The 20,869-nt window shown below is 28.8% G+C and overlaps 1 protein-coding gene across 1 annotated transcript in view; it reads left to right on the top strand.

The window, feature by feature from the left end:
- Window positions 1–235: 235 nt before the first annotated feature.
- The window catches only part of LOC107069912 (uncharacterized), a 28,285-nt gene continuing 7,651 nt past the window's right edge, over window positions 236–20,869 (top strand). The window contains 3 exon segments of the mRNA XM_015327628.2: window positions 236–800; window positions 16,606–16,694; window positions 17,256–20,867. Coding sequence (XP_015183114.2) covers window positions 782–800; window positions 16,606–16,694; window positions 17,256–20,867 — 3,720 coding nt within the window. The 5' untranslated portion in view covers window positions 236–781.

Below are 20,869 nucleotides of genomic sequence, written 5' to 3'. Positions count from 1 at the left end.
GTGTGTCTTTACGTGTATGAAGTTGTGTCAAATTCATCTTTGATAGAACGATATAGCGAATAAAGATATTAACATATATATATGTTATATCATACGATCTATCATTCGTTCTCATATTTTTTCGGTCAACGTGTAATATATATATATATAGATATATATCTCTGTGTATGTGTATGTGTTATATAGTGAGACTGATTAAGTATACATAACATCAAAAATTGTTTCATCTCTTGCTTTCACGTTTAATGTGTTTGTGAAATAATCAAATAATTATACATGTCTTCCTTGAGACACTCGTGTCGGCAAAAGGACTAAAAAGATTCAAAAAAAAAAAAGAAAAGAGATTAGTGTTGAGGTTCAGTGCATTCGTGTGATGCTGTTCGTATACATTTGGATTAGGTGGAGAACGCTAATCGAGAAAAAAACTATTTATGATTTGCTAACTGTGTATTAAAACAGTATAAGGAAAATCAAATCCAATTACTATCTCATACCAAATAGAAATATATATATATATATATATACATAGATAAAAATTAGAACATACCAAATAGAAAGATTAATAGGACCTCCACATATTTCACCGTTTTATTGAGTTATCGATTTTACGGACACGGTGGTACCGATGGTGTGAAGTCTTCATCTTCTTCATCATCTTCATCATCATCATCTTCCTATTCATCTACGGACAAGGAAGAAAAGTATTCTCTCGTTTTAAATAAGAAGATAGAATTCATTTTATTTGGACTTTGAATCTCGTATTTTCTTCATTAGAAAAAGAATGGATTATTCGACGAAAGGTAAGTCAAACTGATACAAACACCTGTCTTACATTATTTCATTATATTCATCTCTCTATCATTTTCTCTTCAATACATGCATAATGTCACGTATCACTATGATAGTAACTAAAAAACCGGGAGGTCATATCTATCTCGTATAAATCGATTCATACAACGACGGTTTCTTCCATCATCATCATCATCATCATCAGCATCATACACATCTGCGTGTGTGTGCGTGTGTTTTATTAACGACTTTGGTTACCACCAATCGATGCCATCTCATTTAGATGAAACCCTTTGTTTATTTTATGTCATTCAAATTATCGAAAAAAAATCTTATAACAAAAATGAAAGAACACTTAATGTTAGTTGAATAATTTCTCTTATGTTGATTCGTGAAAAATATGGAAAATACATTTATAAGAGAGCTAGGATAGGGTGATGGGTGGTAAGAAATTATTTACCCTTTTTTCTGATCGTGTCGTTCAAATTATCGAAATAAATCCTATAAAGAAAATCAAAGAACACTTAATGTTAGTCAAATAATTTCTTTTATATTGATTCGTGAAAAATATGGAAAATAAAATTATAAAGGGGCTAGGATAGGGTGGTGGGTGGTAAGAAATTACTCACCCCTGTTTGTCTATTTTATATCGTTCAAATTATCGAAATAAACCCTATAACAAAAATCATGAAACACTAATGTTGATTCGAGAAAAAAATAGAAAAAGAATTTATATAAGGGATAAAGTAGGGTAGGATGGATTGATGATTGGGTGGTAAGGATTATTCTCGATTAATTAATTGGAATCAACGGGGCACCACGTTATGCACACCCACCACCACCACACCACCAATACCACCATCATCAACATAGTCGTCTACTACGAGCCGTGAATAAATATCCCATTGTTAGCGTCTTGCAACAACGAACTCCGGCCTTTGAATTCGTACGTGCGCTTAGGCGACTCGGTCAATGTCATACGTGTATGTTCAATGCACGATCTAAGATCCCGTAAGGACCGTTTTCTTCCTTCTCGTTATTTTAATCATCATTTGTAGTATCATCATCATTATTGTCTTTAACATTATCTCGATATATTATTCATATTATTAATATATTTATATTTCATTTTAAATTTGCGTTAACGTATTGAAAAAGAACCACCCATTCACCATTCTTCCTCATCTCTTTACATTCTATTTGCTTGCATCGTATTAGTACTAAATTTACCGATACTTCGTGTATGACTGGTTCAAATGTTGCTTTAGAAAATAAAATAAAAATTAATACACATATTATATTAGTATAAGAATGTAATTAGATAGAAATAATTTGCTTTTATTTATAAACGGTTGATATAGGTTCGGTGCATTTCACAAAATTGTAGGATTTTGTTTTTGCATAAATTATTGCATTATTACATATTAGAGACCTACTGCAATTATTTGATCGAACTTTGGGTAGGTTGAACATTAAAATATCATTAAAAAAAGATCTATTCCTAAATTCGTCGAAGATAGTTACATAAGTTGGAATTTGATCGAGTACGATTTACAAATATACGATTTAGAAGATAATATAAATTCCTGTTACGTTAGATTGAAAATGTTCGTTCTAAAATAACCATAAATTTAAATGCTACATATGAACAATGTATATATGTACATATGTGTATGAGTAAAAGGAAAATTTATAAAAACATTTACATATTTCTTAAATTAAAATGAACTTTACAATTGATCTCTCTATCTCTCTTTCTCGCATTAAAAGATGATACTTTGGAATCTTATATTTCGTTAAGTTGCACAATATAAAATGAACACAAATAAATTAAATAAATAAATCAAATAAGAAAAAAATAATCGTGTAACAAAGTAAAAGAGTAAAGTTCAAAGCTAAACAAATTAGTCCGAAGTTAACAGAAAAGATTTTCCGCGTTGGAAAAAGAAAAAACCATAAATCTTTTCGCTTAAATGTTTATATTTTTGTTTATTCGTAAAATAAGATGGTCATATCAAATGGTTAAAATTGAGAAGAAAAAAAAACGCAAAACGTACGTTCTTTTCAACACAAAAATCCTTCACATCAAATATTTACTTTATCTTCTAATCTTCGTATGGTCAAATAAACCATAAAAGTAAAGAACACGAAACAAGTATAGAAAAATTGAGATAGAACAAAAGTGAAAGTTACATTATAAAAGAAAAAAGATATATGGTAGCTGAAGTCAAATAGAGATAAGGTGCCCTCTTGTCTATTCTTCTATCCCTTTTTCTTTGAAATCTTTTGAAATAAGAAAAATTCGGCAGACTCTAATGTCATTTTAAGTACCAAAATAATCTCGTTTCCTTATCTCTTAAATTTCTCTCTATCTTCCTATTTCTTTGTTACCCTTAATGTTTATTTGATTTTCGTTATCTCTTTTTTTTTTATTCCATCGATGGAAAATACCTTCTTGCTACATCTCTTTTATTTTTTTTAATACTTTATATAAAAGATAGAGAGAGAGAGAGAGAGAGAGAGAGAGAAATTTGTACATCATTACACTCGTAAACGCAACACCAAATGATTTTGTAATCGAATTTTTAGATAGATAGATAGATAGATAGATAGATAGATAGATAGATAGATAGATAGATAGATAGATAGATAGATAGATAGATACTTTGTGATAAAATATACAAGAAAATAAGATACATACATACATACATACATATATGTATATATAAAAGAATGAAAATGAACGTGCGTGGTAAACGCGTTTAATTTAGTTCGAGTATTTTTTTTATTTTATTTTGTGGTTTCGAGTTTTATACGATTCGATTCGGTTTGCAAAGTAATCGTATCTTCAGTTCTCGTAGAAATTGATCCGCACATTGGAATGTGTTGTGGTTCGATAAAGTTATGAAGATAATCTGATCGGACGATTTAATAACGTAAGGTATATATAAACTATACTTATTATATTATTACCACGAATGGTAAACCACCGACGATTACGAATCATCAACATTGATCATCTTGATTAACGATTTAAGAACAATTAGATGTAACCTTATGGTTTTGTTTGATATCATTGAAATTTGGAACTATTTTGATTTGATTCATTTTTCATTTATTTGTAATTTAAATTGACTTATGTTATCTCTCTGTCTCTCTCTCTCTCTCTCTCTCTCTCTTTCTTTGTTTCTGTGTCTCTTTCTTTAAAATCGCATGAGAGAATAGAATCGATAAGAAAATTCTATAAGAAGTTAGAATTTCGTTGAAATATTTTTATCCGCTGACAGATCAGAAAAAAACTTTTTCTCATTTTTTTGTGTTTCTTATTAATATTTGTTTTTTGTTTTTTTTTTCTAACTCTCGTATAGTTAAATCGACAGTTTTGATTGATAATAGTTTTTTAAACGTTTTCATTTGAAACTTGAAATATTATTTCATGAATATAATTAAATTTATATATTTTAATTATTATATGAAATATTAATTATCATTATTTTTTTTTTAAATCATATTTTTGAATTGTTTTTTGTTGTATCGTATTATTTTGATTGATATTTACAAAACAAAGTACGTAATTTTTTGTTTATTTCGGTCAACACATTGAATAAAAAATAAACATCTAAATATGATACAAAATAACTAATAACGTGTTAAATAATATAATAAATTAATCATGTTTTATTTAGAAAATAGAAAAAAGAAATATTATATTACAAATTAATAGAGATTTATTTGATTATAATATTATTTAAATTAGAAGAAAATATATTCGATTTTATTGGAATTAATTTTACGAAATTAATATTCAAATTGATTGATTGGAAAATATAATTTTCTTATAATCATTTTTTTTGTTAAACATTTAAATACTATATAATATAATTAATAACGTATTAATAATACAATAAATTAATTATTTTATTTGAAGAAAAAAAAAACGAAATATTATCTTACAAATTAATAGTTTTATTCGATAATAATATTATTTAAATTAGAATGAAATATTAAAATTAATAAATATAATAAATATTAATAATTTCATTTGAATTTAAAGAACTATGCAATTCTTATTGAAATTTTATTCGTTATAGAAAAATAAATATAACTAATAACACATTAATAATACAATAAATCAATTATTTTATTTAGAATAAAAAAGAAACATATTACATTAAACAAATGAATCATTTCATTCTATTACAATATTATAAAATATTCGAATGATTTCATTTAAATTAATATTCAAATTGATTGAATTTAAAAATACATTTTTATACATAAACACACGATGCAATTTCTTATTTTAAAATAAAACGGAATAAATAATTGATTAAGTTTTAATATGTCAGATAGGTAATAAAAGGTAAAAGAATTTTATTCGTCATAGAAAATTTTGTGCATAAGATAGCGAATAGAGATGGCCGTACACGACGGCACCGATCTATACACGTTAACGACAGGTGTAGGGGTGGAGGTTGGTTGAAGGTAGGTATGACAACGGGAACAAGGTACATTCGGAAACACTCGGTTGGGCCACGTATACGAGAGGGTGATACTTTGTCCGACATCTTTCCTTCTACCCTCTATCACCCATACTCTCTCTCTCTCTCTCTTTTTCTTTCTCTCTCTATCTATATATACATAAAGTATCTACTGTAAAGTTTAATTCTACAATACCTTTGTTCTCCTTTTCTTTTTTTCTTTTATTTCTTCATCGTTTTATTAACGTAAGAACCATTACTCTATATCCAATTTATTCATCTAATTCTAAATTCAATCAAAGTAATTCACGTAATATGTAAATAAATATGTAAATAAATCACATCTCGTTTTGAAAATATATTATCGTGCATTTAATTGATTTTTAATCATAATTGGGAAAAAAAAATTCTGAATTTTTGTTAGAAATATTTTGTTTAATAACATTTTGCAAACAATATTATTGTATTATACTTTTCTTCTTTTAATTATTTAATTAATTTAATAATAAATTCAAATTAGTATTCCTAATCACTTTTAACTTTGATTTTGTAACTTAAGGAAAAGAATATTATCGTCACACACACGTTTCTACATTTCTATACATATATATGTATATACTTTAAAATATGGTAATTATATTCAAGGAAATACCTTAATACCTTTAATTAATTATTATTTCGTAACGTTCGAATAATTATGTCTCAAATAATATTAAATCTTGAATTTCTTAATTAGGATCTTTTTTTATTTTAATATAAGATAAAATTATTTCGTATATTGTACAATACTTTTATTTTTAATTTAAAATTGTACAATACTTAGAATTTTATTTTAAAATTAAATTTTAATTTTTATACGTTTACTCTTATTTTTAAAATTTTAACAACAACAAACAAACTATGGTAGCACAAAATATTGAATACAAAGACATGGAATGTCTTTTTAATATTAAATACACATGTATTCAATATTTTGCGCTACTAGGGAAATTTTGATCTCACACATATAACTCGAATTTATATTCGTTGTTATATTATTAACGTAATACAAGAATTGTATTAAAAAAAAAAATATGTAGACATTTATTTAATTTATTCTTTTAGGAATCTTGTCTTTTTCTTCTTCTTCTTCTTCTTCTTTGAGATTTTAAACGATAAAAATAATTACTCGAAAAAAGATCCTAGCTTAATGATCAAGAAGCCTCGTCACGCAGGAGTTCGTGACGTGGCTTCGATAGAATGAGATAAAGACGACTTTTCTGATTTTTTTTCTTTTTTTATTTCTCTCTCTCTCTCTCTCTCTCTCTCTCTCTCTCTCTCTCTCTGTCAAATTTTGCAATCAATTTTGATTTTGATAAAAAAAATCTTATTCAATTCTCAACATTATTTCACAGTCAATAAAAAGTACTTTCACTAAGACATTTTTTTTTTTTAATTCAGCGATTAAAATCGATTTTGTAAAATGCTTCGTAAAAAAAAAAAAAATAAATTTCATCTAATCTTTCTATCGAGATATATTAATCTCAAATCGATAATACTTTTTGTACAATAAACAGAAAGATGTGTAATAATATACTGAATTGAATCATACTTATGATGATGATGATGAACGATTTTTTGAAAACTGATTCACGATTTATATTCTCATTCTAGTTCGGATAATAATAATAATAATAATAATAATAATAATAATTAAAGAAACAAAATATTTGACATTTAAATCGAATTAATTTCAACGTGTATATTACTTCTATATACTATCTTTCTATCTTTATCTTTCACATTCAAGGATTTATTGTACGCATAAGAGAGAAAAGGAAAGAGAGAGAGAGATAAAACCAGCAAGCGTAGTAAAAATGATAAAAAAATAAAAAAGGACAGAGGTGTATATAAATATTTTGAATTGAATCACACCTGTTAAATTACGATGATCGATTTTTTAAATCAAATAGTTCAACTTGATTTACTATTTTATTTGAAATCTAATTCATATAATAATAATAATAATAATTAAAGAAAAATATTTAATATTTTCAATCGAATAAATCTTATCATTCGCGTAAATAATTTCTATCATATTTATCTAACTATCAATAAGATTTTATTATACAATGTGTAAATAATTATATTAAATAGAAAGATACCTGTAAAATAATTAATCGTAAATAATTCATTTTTTAAATTAATTAATTCAATATAATTTAACATTTTATTTTTTTAATCGCATTCAGATAATATAATTATAAAAAAAAGTATACGAATATATTTATACGTAAATAATTTCTATGCTATCCATCTATCATTTTCTCTTTCACATTGGAGGATCCATTATACGCCAAAGAGAGAAAGAAAGAGAAAGAAAGAAAGAAAGAGAGAGAAAGAGAGAGAAGATCGTGAAGCGCGTGTGTCAGAGCGGCGGTCACCCATAGGCCGAGTTCGAGAAGAGGGTGGCTGTTACGAGTGGGTTGCGTCCAAGGTTGTCAGGGCTACGACTCTCGAAACACACTAACCGACCGCCATCTTTGCTTCTCTCACCCGGCTGCGTGGGTGTATCCGAGAACTGTGAGAGTCCGAGAGAGATAGAAATACTGAAAGATAGATAAAGATAGATATATACATAGATACATAGATAGATAGGTGAGATAGATGAGATAGATAATTAGATGAGATAGATAAATGAGATAGAAGAAGGATAGAACGAGAACGAGGAAATAAAATGGTATATTACACATTTAATAGAAGAGAAAGGTGTACTATACTGCATTATCTTTTTTTCTCTTCTCTAGCTCGTCTAAAGATAAAAAAAGAAACAATTCAAAAGATAGAAAAAGATAGAAGCTGTAGTAAGCTGAAAAAGAGAAAAGTGCTGCTGCTACTCTGGATGCACGCATATATACACACACATATATACACTTACATACACACACCACACACCATTTTATACCTCACATAACACATACACAAATACACACGTCTACGATCTATGATGTGTATGCATGTATGTGTGCTCGAACGTCACTGGCGGATATCGTAAAGAAGGGTGGGGGCAGATAGAAAAAGATAAAATGAGAACGTACGGACAAGAGAAAGAGAGAGAGAGAGAGATAGTCAGAGCGTTTAAGGGGGATAGCGGGCGGCGGGGGGTGTAGCAGAGAAAAACGGACAGAGAGAAAGAGGGGGGAGGATGATGAGGGTTACTCGGAACCCCGGTGGGTGGGAAGAGAAAGAGAAAGAGATAAAAGTCTTCGAGAGCGAGAAAGATGTGAGAGTCGACCACCAATCGGATTTCAGTTGAACACAGCTTACCCCACCCTTCGCACGAGATCTCTCCCCTCCACTCAGATTTTGCTCCGCGCAGCATCCGTGCGATTCGTAGGATGCCACAGAATCTAACGGAAGTTCGCATTATACGCCCTCAGTCAAACCCGGATGAACGTCAGACTCTCTGACACTGCTCCCTTTTCTTTTTTCCTTCAAGGCTCTCTTGTTCTCTTTCTCTTGTTCTCTCCTCCCTAACTCCGAGGTCTTCGAGAATGCATTGCAGAAATAGGTGTGGCGTTTCTATTCTCTCATTTCTATTTTATTTTCTTTTTCTTTTTACGTTTATTATATTTTCATATTTTATATTAAAAATGTTTTTTCTTTTCTTTTTTTTACCTTATTTGTTACGGTTTGTAATTTTTTTTACGTTTTTATTCGTGTTAATTGTTTAACTAGGTATAAGGGTGTGGTGAATATCTAATACTTCGGATGAAATTATTTTGATCACATTTTTATATCCGTTAAATTTTATTTATGTCAATTGATAGTTTGACAATATTGTTTAATTAACGAGATTAAATTAAGTATTTAAGATGCAATGTACTTTCGATTGATTTCACATAAACACTTAATTTTTTATTTAAAGTTTTGTTTGTTTGTTTCACTAGAACCTCGTTTGATTTGATGGTGTATTATAGTGTTGTTTTGATCAGTGTTGTGTTATAAGGAAATATTAAAATTTCCTTCTAAATATCTTCGATACTCATCAAAGTTTTCAAGGTAAATTTACACATCATGTATCATATGTTACAGATAAAATTTTAATCGTTTCAAAATGATTTGAGACTAATTTATACAATTTTCAAATATAACATTTAACTATATTCTATAAATGAAATTTAATTAATGAAATTAGGAATACACTCTGTATTACGGTAATTTGCTGATGTTAAAGATATTTAAGACAAAAGAGAATTTTATCAAACGTAATTACATATTTGTACACGATGTTAGATAGGATAGATAATTAGTGTCTCACATTTAATTTCAGCAAATAATATAAACACGTAATTGGAGTAATAAACAAAACAAAACAAAAAAATATAATCACGTCTTAAAAAAAGATTTCTATTACACACATTTGCGAATCAAAACATATAACAAGATAAATCTTTATATAATTATCTTAGATTAAATAATATTATTATCATATTAACAAACAAATTATCAAATATTCTTGCATTTGATTGAAAAACTGAAATCGATCATCAAACCGATAATAATTTGTTTTAAATAAATAAAAAAAAAATAATAATTAATTAACCCATTACTTGCCACAATACAAAAAGAAATTAAATTAACTTTATAATAATTAGTTGCTTTTATTTATTTGAAATAATAAATTGCTATTTTTATTTAAAATATGAAACAAGTGGTACAAACTCATTTTAATTTTTATTCTGAAGTTACAGTTGTTAAAAATTAAAAAAAAAAGGTTTAAAAATGTTTCCCAAAAATGGGTACATTTGATAAATAACTAATATAATTAATTATATTTCTATTCTTATATTTTTCCTTCGTTAAAAAGAAAAGAAAGAAAAAAACGAATTCCAAAGAAAAAATTCATCGATTACGATGAGAGAAATTCGGTGTTCCACTAAAGGAACGCAAACCTTTCGAAACCCCACGTCGTCGTCGTCGTCGTCGTCGTCGTCGCTCGTCGCCGTGCTTTCCATTTCTAACGATCACCCGAAGAGACCGGAGACCAATCGTTACGACGTCCCATGAACCACGAAATGCGATTTCTATTTTTCCATCGACTTCTACCAAACACCCCCACCTCACTCTACCCCACTAACCGCTTGGTCGCGGTATCGATCGTATGTTCTTTTCTTTTTTATTCATTGAATCACGATTTCTCGGATTATTGCTCAAACTATCGAGATATTTACACGTATTATTTCCGCTCAAGAAATTATTTCTATTATCTGAACTATATCTATAATCAATTTTATTCTAATTTTATTCTAATTTTATTTTTTATTTATTATTTTACTTTACAATATTAATAATAATAATATTAATCATCACCATCATCATTTTATTCTATTTTTTAATAGTAGGGTGAATCAGTGTTATAAATTTTATTATAAATTGTATAATTGATTGTTTTTGTAATATTTACTCTTTGCAAGTATTAGTTTAAAATTGTACGAACTTTTTTGATTCACCCTAATAAAAAAATATAAATAAATATTATATATATATAATTTATATTATATTATATTTATTTTATAAATTAAAATATAAATTTATAAATGTGTATGTGTGTTAATATAATAATATTTTTATATATATTATACACAATAATATTAATCAAATAACTAATATTCATTTAACAATTATTATTTCTGCTAACAACAACAAAATATTACATACAATACAACATATCATCTATAAATAAATTAATTCAACTAACGACTAGGAGGAAGGGGTGGGAGGTATTGATTAAATATTTAAACAACTTTTATAATAAAATACGTAACAATATTAAATAACATATTTTTAATAATAATTAAATAACAATATTTAAAAATAATCCTACTAATACTACCACCACCACCACAACCAACACCATTATTCAATTTTGAATACAATAATCTACCCATTTTAAAAATTTCAATTTGATTCATGAGATGATAGAATCAAGAATTTCATGAGCACGAGCGGGTTATTAAAAAGCCGCAAAAGTTTAAATCGAACGTGTTTTAAAAAGCCAACAAAAAAAAAAACAACGTTCCGATCGCGCGTGATTTACGTGCACGAATGAACTCACCTGTCTCGGCAGTAAGCACATTGACAGTAAAGCAGTCTCCGAGGTATTATGGTGAACAGGTTTCTGTGTTAGACAGGCGCCATGAAGAGGTAACAGGTTCTTTTCGGTTAAACGCACACACTCACATTAACACATACACATATGTCACGTAGATGCACGCACGTACACTCACAGAAACAATATGCATACGTATATCTATTACAATAGTGTGTAATACATAGTCACGAGTAACACGATATTCAAGAGCAAAGCAAATGATAATAATTAATCGTATAGGCCTGTTAATAGTTAAAAATATTTTGTGCGCATGTCTCAAGTTCCGCCATGTTTTTCGGACACTTTACACGCGTATAAGCAGTGTATGCAATGTTTTTTTAATGTAAGTAAATAAAAAAAATATATTTAATTAATAATTAATTATTAATAATCAATAAATATTCAATTATTGATAATTATTAAATATTTACATGATGTTGTGAAAGGAATCAAGGCATTGAAAATTCAAACCATCCTGCAAAAAACATAGATTGTACAACTGTCCATAATGTGCTTATTGATAAAAGACAAAATGGTCAAAAAAACAGCATTTTCATTGAATCAAAATTTCACTTTTACACTAGAATTAAACTTGCCAAATAAAAATGAATATACACCGTAAACTTTATTGTTTATAATTACATTTAATTCTTTAATTAATAATATAGATCAACTTCGTATTAATATAATTATTATCCTAACCTCTCAATTAGTTAAGTATAGAACTTAAGGTGAAAATAGTCCACCTTGAGGATGACCATGGCATTTCAATCATCGTCGTAACTGAACACAATTGTTGACTTCTACTGTGGGATGTACTAAGGATGCACACCATCAATTAATTTTTCGTTTAATTGCACTGGTAATAAGGGCAACGATACTTGTTGTCCAGCCATGCTTATAAAAAATGCCCGAAACTTTCATATTGTCACCTTTTCAACATGGCGGACGCGCTTGCGCTGAATTTAACGTTAAAAGGTCTATTGATCATTTAAAAAATGAAAATGGTAGTGGAGGGAGGGGGGTAGAGCTAGAAGGAAGGAAGACACGGAGTAAGGAAGAGGAAGAGGGAAGAAGGAAGGAATACACGATTCATCATCTTATTATTCTCCCTTTCCCTTTTTTTCTTCTTATTCTTCTCTTTTTAAAAATTTTTTTTTACTTTCCTTCTTGTTTTTTAACACGCGCCTTTAATATGAAATTTTAAAATTACTCTTTTACAATAAATTTTTAATTCAAATACAATTTTCATTTAAATTTAAAATAACTCAATTGCAAACAAACAAAAATAAAGAAAAAGTTCATTTTCGATTTTGCATATACATATATGTGTGTATTATTATTATTGTTATTATAATAATACACCTATGATACACATATACTAATAACTCAATCTCGAATTTGAAATCACTCTCTCTCTCTCTCTTTCTCTTCTCAAAACAAAAAATATTATCTTAATTTAACGCAACTTTAATTTAATTTATTTCTTCGTCGTCACTGCTCAATTAATTCAACCGAGAACGTTTTTTCGGTGGAATGATATCGCCTTGATTTTCAGAACGTTTTTCTTTTTTTTTAAGTTCTTACATCTTCTTCCCTCTTTAAAAAATCTGTAATTTTACTTTGCTCGTTGTTTCTTATCAGGTCATTGTAAATTTCTTGGTATGGAGCTCGACAGTTTTGATACTTTCTTTTGAATTTTCGGCTCCTTTCTTTGGAAGGATTTGCATTCAAGAAAAATGACTCGAGATTTTCAGCTAAGTTTAGGCCTTCTTGTAATATTTTTAATGTTAACTTATTAACAGCACAATCTTCATCAGTGCTAGTGTACTCAGGATCAATTTGATTTACAGTTTCGGATACCATTTCCATCAAATCCGCTTCGTCAACTTCTTCTTCCACTAATAAACCTTGAACGTCCACAACAGCCATTTCCACAAAACCTTCGCCTCCGATTGATTTAGCAAGTTCTGATATGCAACCAATTTCATATTGTGACGATTCACGCACGTTTTCTATTTTAACTGAAGAGAGCCATATCTTCTTCCAACACGCATTTAACGTTGATGTTTTCAGTTCACAACAGCGTGAGACACTTTTGTTTTCAGACCATGGAGATGAAAAAGAAATATTTTTCGTAATACTGTATCTTTAAGACGATAAACCTCGCCGCGGCTGTAGAAGTACAGTGTTGTAAAAAGGTTTTTTGAAAGAGGAAACCGTTTTATAGGACACCGTGTTGTAGGAGGGTTCCCGCAATTATGAATCGTGTTATAGCAAAACCGTGTTGTTGGAGAGATACCTGTATATATATATATATATATAAAATAATACACCTATGATACACACATACTCGAACAGCTTCCACTCCACGTGATGATGCGTTATCGGGTGATTGCTTTCGCCAAAAAATCGACGCACGTGGATTTATCTTTTCGACGTTTTATCTTGAACGTATATTACGAATATCCATTTAACTTGACACACTTACCGTCGTCATACTCCTCCCCCTCCCCCCTCCTCTTTCTCCTCCTCTCTTCATCCTCTTATTTCTCGGTTATAATAATGCGCGATAAAAATATTTTCGAACAAATTTTTGTTTTTCTTCTTTGTCGGTACACACGCTTTTCTCTTCGTCATAAATTATAAATAAATTATTTGATTGCAATAATTATTTAATTAAATTTATTTGAATTTTGATTTGATTAATAATTTTATAATTTTATAAATTTTGATATTTTTCTTTTCCTTCTCGTCGTACCTCACCTCTCCCTTCCTACCTTCCCCCTCCATTGCCCACTTTGTTTTTTTTTTACTCTTAAATTTCTAGAAGAAAAAAATTATTATTTATTAATTTATTAAATTAAATTATTTATTAAATAATTATTTATATATTTCATTATTTATGAAATATTATTATTTATTAAGCAAAAAAAAATATATTTATTATTTATCAATCTTATCCTCTAAGTTATGTAGAAAATTGTTTAACAAATTGACTTGAATTATGGATCAATGTTATATTTTGAAATATTTTTTTCTTTTATATAATTATTGTTTTAAATATTATACAATAATTTTCTGTCAAAGTATTAAATAATTCTCTCAACAACATTGATACTAGTACGATAAAAAATTATTTATAATAATTATTAATTTTATTCTTGGGGTTTTTTTTTTCTTTTTTTGCATCATCGAACCTTTAATACGATTAAACAGGACACTTCGTTTTTCTTTCTTTTATTTTTTTTTTTGTTATTGTTCGAATTATTGTAAATCAATTTAATATCGTATTATCGAACACGGGGGAATTTTTATTCTTCTTTTTATTTTTCGTATAATTGATAGTTGTTATCTGTATTTTATCCAAATGAGAATGATTTTTATCACATTGACGAAATTGATCATTTTTTTTTTTCGTTTTTTTTTCTTTTTTTATTCCGGATGATGATGATGATCTCTTAAGACACACACAAAACTCTTCAATAATAATAATAAAAATATATTTTTGTAAATACAACCTAAAAACGAGAAAAATTCGATATCTTTAATAGATAATGTGATAAACATTGAAATCATTAGAGATAGAACAATAAGAAGAATAATAATAAGAAGAAGAAGAGAAGAAAAAAAGGAAAAGAAGAATAATAAAAAAAAAAAAAAAAATACAAAAACAAAAACCACGAACTCTTCCGGTAGCAAAGTAAAAAAATAACTTGTCGTTGTTCGAGAAACTTTGATAAAAGTTTCGATCTTACTTTTTGCTTCAGCTGCGGTTCGGTTTCCTATACATATACATATAATACACATACACACACACACATAAAAATATATATATAGCTTCCGGACCACGTAGGATTTGTGTCCTGTCGGTGACATACTTTTTAACAATAAGACTCAATTCTTTGACTCCGACAAGAAGCTCACCGACGGTAAATCCGGTGCTTTTGTTTTTTTTATTTTTTCCTTTTTCTTTTTTCTTTTTCCTTTTTTTCTCATCTCGTGGTACTCGAAATTTTGTCGATCGAATTTAATCGTTATCTATCATATTTGACAATTTTCACAAAACAAATAAAATTATCTCTTTTCGTTGTTTTCTTTGAAAACGAAGTTTTTTTTTTATTTGTTAATAAAAAAAAATGCACATAGAAGATTTTTTTTTATATTTTATATTTTTTTTTATTATATTTTATTTACCATAATTTTTTTTTTATTTTTTTTTATTATATTTTATATTTTTTATATATATTTTTTTTATATTTTATATATTATTGTAATTACATTTTATATATATATTTTTTTTTACATTTTATATGTTATATATATTTTATTTTTTTTTTTATATATTTTACATATTATTGTAATTACATTTTATATATTTTTTTTTACATTTTATATTTTATATATTATTTTTGTTACATTTTATATATTTTTTTTTTTACATTTTATATTTTATATATTATTTTTGTTACATTTTATATTTTACATTTTTTCGAGCTCTCAAATCTTTCGTTTGAAGATCCAGATCGATCGATAATTTTATTTCTTATCTAAATGTATAAAATGTAATTTTATCTTCTACCCCTCTCCTCCTACTAGAAAATAATATAAAATTTTAATTAATATTAAATATTCAATAAAAATAAAATAATAAAAACATTTGAAGTGATTTTTTATATGTATAAAATCGTATAAAAAAAGAAAAGAATAGAAAAAAGATAATAAAAAAAAAAAGTACCAGGAAGAAAGAATTGGATGTCATCCGTTTTCCTCCTTGTCCTGCGAAGATCAAACGTTAAAGAAAAAGAAAAAAAAAGAAAAAACTTAGACAAAACCGTGTCGTAGTTTTGATACTTCCCCATCTTTTACGTATGAAATAACACAGTGAGAGAGAGGATCTGCGGTTCTTCCTTGCCACATCCTCTTTTGACTAACTTCTATATTCAATTTGATTTTGAATCATTCTCTTGAAGGAAGTAACAGATAAAATGTTACATTTTTTCTTTTCTTTCTTTTTTTTTTTTTTTTTTTTTTTTTCTAAAAAGTTTCGATAACAGATAAAGTCAACGCGTTTGTTGTTCCTTAAATAAAAAAAAAGAAAAAATTAATTCATTATTCATTTCGTTGATTTCATTGATTTTTGATTTTGCTTTTTGATTTGGATTTTGATTTTAATTTTGATTTGTTGTTTTTGTTTTTTAGTGACTGTTAAAAGCGAACCAGATCCAGTACAGGAACAGGAAGAGGAACAAGCTGAGATGCAGGCAGATGCAGCATCACCTACTTCTAGTGTAAATATCTATTTTCTTTTTTTTTTTAATATATATATATATATTTATTTCTATTTTTATTTTTATTTTTAATTAAAATATAAAAATTAAAATATATTTTTTGTTAATATATAATAAAATATATACTTTTAATAACCAAAAAAATAAAAAATAAAAATAAGAAAGTATAAATAATTTTATATATATATATATATATATATATATATATATATATATATATATATATATATATAATTCTATAATTAATAAAAATTATTCGTAGGAATTAAAAAGTATCTAATATTACAAACGTAAAACAAATTTGTTTTGTAAACTTTCCAATAGAATTTTAATTAATAATATTATTTTACCAGTTAAAAATAATTATTGCACAAATCTTATATAACATTTTTTTTTATAAACGAGTCATTTAATTTGCATTTGATAAAAATATCAGATCAAAATATCACGAAACATCGGTACATTTATGATTAATCCAATGAATATTCACACACAAAAAAAATACCTATAATTTATATCATAATAAAGAATAAATAATAATAAGAATCATTTTAATTACAGATCGATTTACCTGAAAATACACACCCGTGTCCAGCTTGTCCGTCAATACTTCCAACATCTCACGACTTGACGAATCATCTTCGTGAACATAATTCACCAAGGAGTACAGATTACGGTGGTGAAGAGGATTACTGTTGTGCTATATGCCAAAAAGTCTTAAGTTCGGCAAGTTCATTGGATCGTCATGTGCTAGTACATTCTCGTGAAAGACCATTCAAGTGTAAATATTGTGACATTGCATTTACAACCAACGGTAATATGAACAGACACGTTAAAAGTGCTCATCGTGGTGAAAGATCACCGTTACAAAGTTATACGGAATCTGAAAGTACCAGCAACGATTCGGAAAATTCACCTAGAAGACAACAAATGGAAGAACATAACAATAATGAAATATCAAAACGTACATCGCCAAATTTCATGATTAGAGAAAGAATAGCAAATAAACGTAAATCACCGTCGTTTACCAGAGAAGATGATAATCCGCGTAGACATAAAATATTATTGAACAATTCTAGAACAGAGATAAGACGGATATCTACGGAAACACAAAAAGCTTACAATTGTCCTGTATGTAATAGACAAGATTTCGCGACTAGCAGTTTATTGGAAACACATTTGGAACAGAATCATCCCGAATTTACAGTCAAGTGTGAACAATGTAACATTTCATTCAAAAATCATCGTGTATTAAATTTACATCGACACATGATACACTTTTCTGACGTTGAAATACCCGCGAAAAATTCAAACAACGAGTGTGTAGTTGGCTTTCAAGATTTAACATTTGTTGATTTTACATCGGCTAAATTCCCAACTATTGCTAGGGCTGTGTGCGAGCAAGAGATACACCGACCAGCATCCGGGGAAGGTACCAACTTCCAATGCAGCAAATGTTCAAGAGCATTTCCCTGTTTCAAGTCAATGAAAGAACATCAAAATGAATGTGGTAAGTGTAGGCCAAGTTTGCAATGTAGTCCGATAGATAACGGGGAATCCCAGAGGGATGATTTTTTCGCGGGACTCGAATTGCACAATAAAGCTGCATTAAACGAGGCCAAAGATGGAAAGGATTTAGCAGATATTGAAAGCATTTTGTCGGTTACTTCCGGTCCAATTTTACAAAATTTTCCCCGTTCGGATGCTAGTACACCTGAAAATAATATTAAATTTAATTCGAGCGTTGGTTCTTCTTCTGGTTCATCAGGAACGATGTCGTCGGAATATCACGAGGAAGAGGCACAGGATTTATTTGCTGCCGAATTTAGGAAGATGAAATTAAAAGGAGAATTCCCATGTAGATTGTGCACATCGATATTTCCTAATTTGAGGGCATTGAAAGGACATAATCGTGCTCATATGGGTGTAGGACCAGGAGTACCATATCCATGCAACATGTGTCCATATACCAGCACGGATAAGGCAACACTTGTAAGACATTTAAGATCTCACAACGGTGATCGGCCATACGAATGTTCCCTCTGCAATTACGCTTTTACCACTAAAGCTAATTGCGAGAGGCATGTCAGAAATCGTCATGGTAAATTAACCAGAGAAGATATCAAAAGTGTTTTGATTTATCATCCGAACGAAGACTCGACCAATGATAATATTGGTACTTCTCCTAGAATGATGAAAGATGAGACGAGAAAAAGTTTGATCTATCCGAATGACAGAGAAGATTCTATACATCAACAACAACAATTGCAACAACAACAGCAACGTTATCTGTCAATGCCGGTTGATACCAAAGGTGACATTAGAGTAATAGAAGAAGCTAAATTACCTAGCACCGAATTGGCATCTTCTATTCGCAATATGATAGTTAATCATTGCGAAAGTAATAATGATAATTACGTTAGATCAAACATAACAGGTTCCGGTATTATTTCAAGAACCATGGAAGAAACTACTACGTCTCAAGATCAAAGTGGAAGGATTGATGATGATTTTGAATCAAGATCATCCAATGAAAGTATTCCTCTAGTCATTAATAACGAAACAGATATGCACCAAAGAATCCAAGCTAGTCCGATGAATTTGAAGAAAATGTCTAACACGTCTAATGCGGTCAATTCAAATCAGGATGGACCATTGGATCTTTCAATGGACGTTTTAGATTTGAGTAAGAAAGCTAAGGAAAGAAACGGTGCTGCTGGATCATTAAGATCCAACGAATATCCTAATAACGATCATAGAGAATTTTACGATTCTACAAATCAATTATTGCTTACTCAAGCTTTGTTACGAGCAAGCCAAGGTACCTCACCGGTTACTTCGCCAGGTATCTCTCAAGGAAATTCACAAACGAATACTTTGCAAAATTTTTATGCCAGTGCTCAAATGATTTATCGCAATTTGGGAACAATTTCTAATGGCGTTAACACCGGACTTTTATCACCATATTTATTTAATTCGCGTTTTTTTGGACAAGATTTAAACATCAGTGACAGAATTCACAGCGAATTTTCTAGGGGTTTGCAATTAACCAGCGGTGGTACTTTGGTTGATCCATCGGGAAATTCAAATTTTAGCGGATTTCCACAAACCAACGATGCCCCACCATCGCAAATTGTAACCGATCAAAATGATTACAGCAATTTGCTTAATACAAAGATGACCAATAAGACGATATCACCACGTGAAAAGGTTGACAATAATTCGGCTTCTACGAATTCGGTTAAAATGATCATCAAGAATGGCGTGTTAATGCCTAAACAAAAACAACGAAGATATCGTACTGAACGACCATTCTCTTGCGGACATTGTACAGCTAAATTTACTTTACGAAGTAACATGGAAAGACATATTAAACAACAGCATCCTGAATTTTGGAGTCAACGACCACGCGGTGGTCATTCAACGAGAGGTAGACCACCATCGAATCATAATAATATATTGAAAAATTCTGGACACTCTAATTCACAATCTTTGTCTCAATCTTATTCCAACATATTACCCAAAAGTGAACCATCAACAACGACGATAGAAACAACTGGTAGACATTCGATTTCAGATCAAGTAAAATATGCTATTTTGGCTCAACAATTGAAAGCCAATAAAATGGACGATAATGATACCGATGAAGAATTAATCATTGATGAAGATCCCGTTGATAAAGAGATGCAAGAATCTCGTGAACAACGTTCAACGAGTTTGTTGAGAGGACAATTGGAAGGTAACGAATCTAGCAAAGATGTCGTAATGAAGGAAGAAATATTAGACAGAAATTCAACTGATCTATTTAATAACGAACAATCTAAGGAACATAACAATACCAATGAAAATGGCCAAAGTTCTAGCAACGAACACAATGAAAAAATAGAAGAAACCTCTATGGATGCTAATTCAAGACAAACCTTTAAAATGGATCATAGCAATGATACTACCATTCAAGACAGACAAGAGGATAATACTGCTGATCTTGCTAGCGTTTCAGAATTATTGGACAACGCTTCTCATCAATATCAACATTTTCAATCTCAATATTTGAGCGACGAGGAAGGTTTAGTCGCGTCTAACAGCGATTTCAATAATTCCGGTAGCGATGATAAATCCGATTCAGTTAATTCCGGAAATTTTAACAACGCTTCATCAAAACAGAAGAAGAAGAA

Source organism: Polistes dominula, unplaced genomic scaffold, assembly GCF_049000335.1.
Source record: "Polistes dominula isolate Pdom_NZ unplaced genomic scaffold, Pdom_raw_medaka contig_37, whole genome shotgun sequence".
NCBI lineage: Eukaryota > Metazoa > Arthropoda > Insecta > Hymenoptera > Vespidae > Polistes > Polistes dominula.
This window is presented reverse-complemented; position numbering and strand designations above follow the sequence as displayed.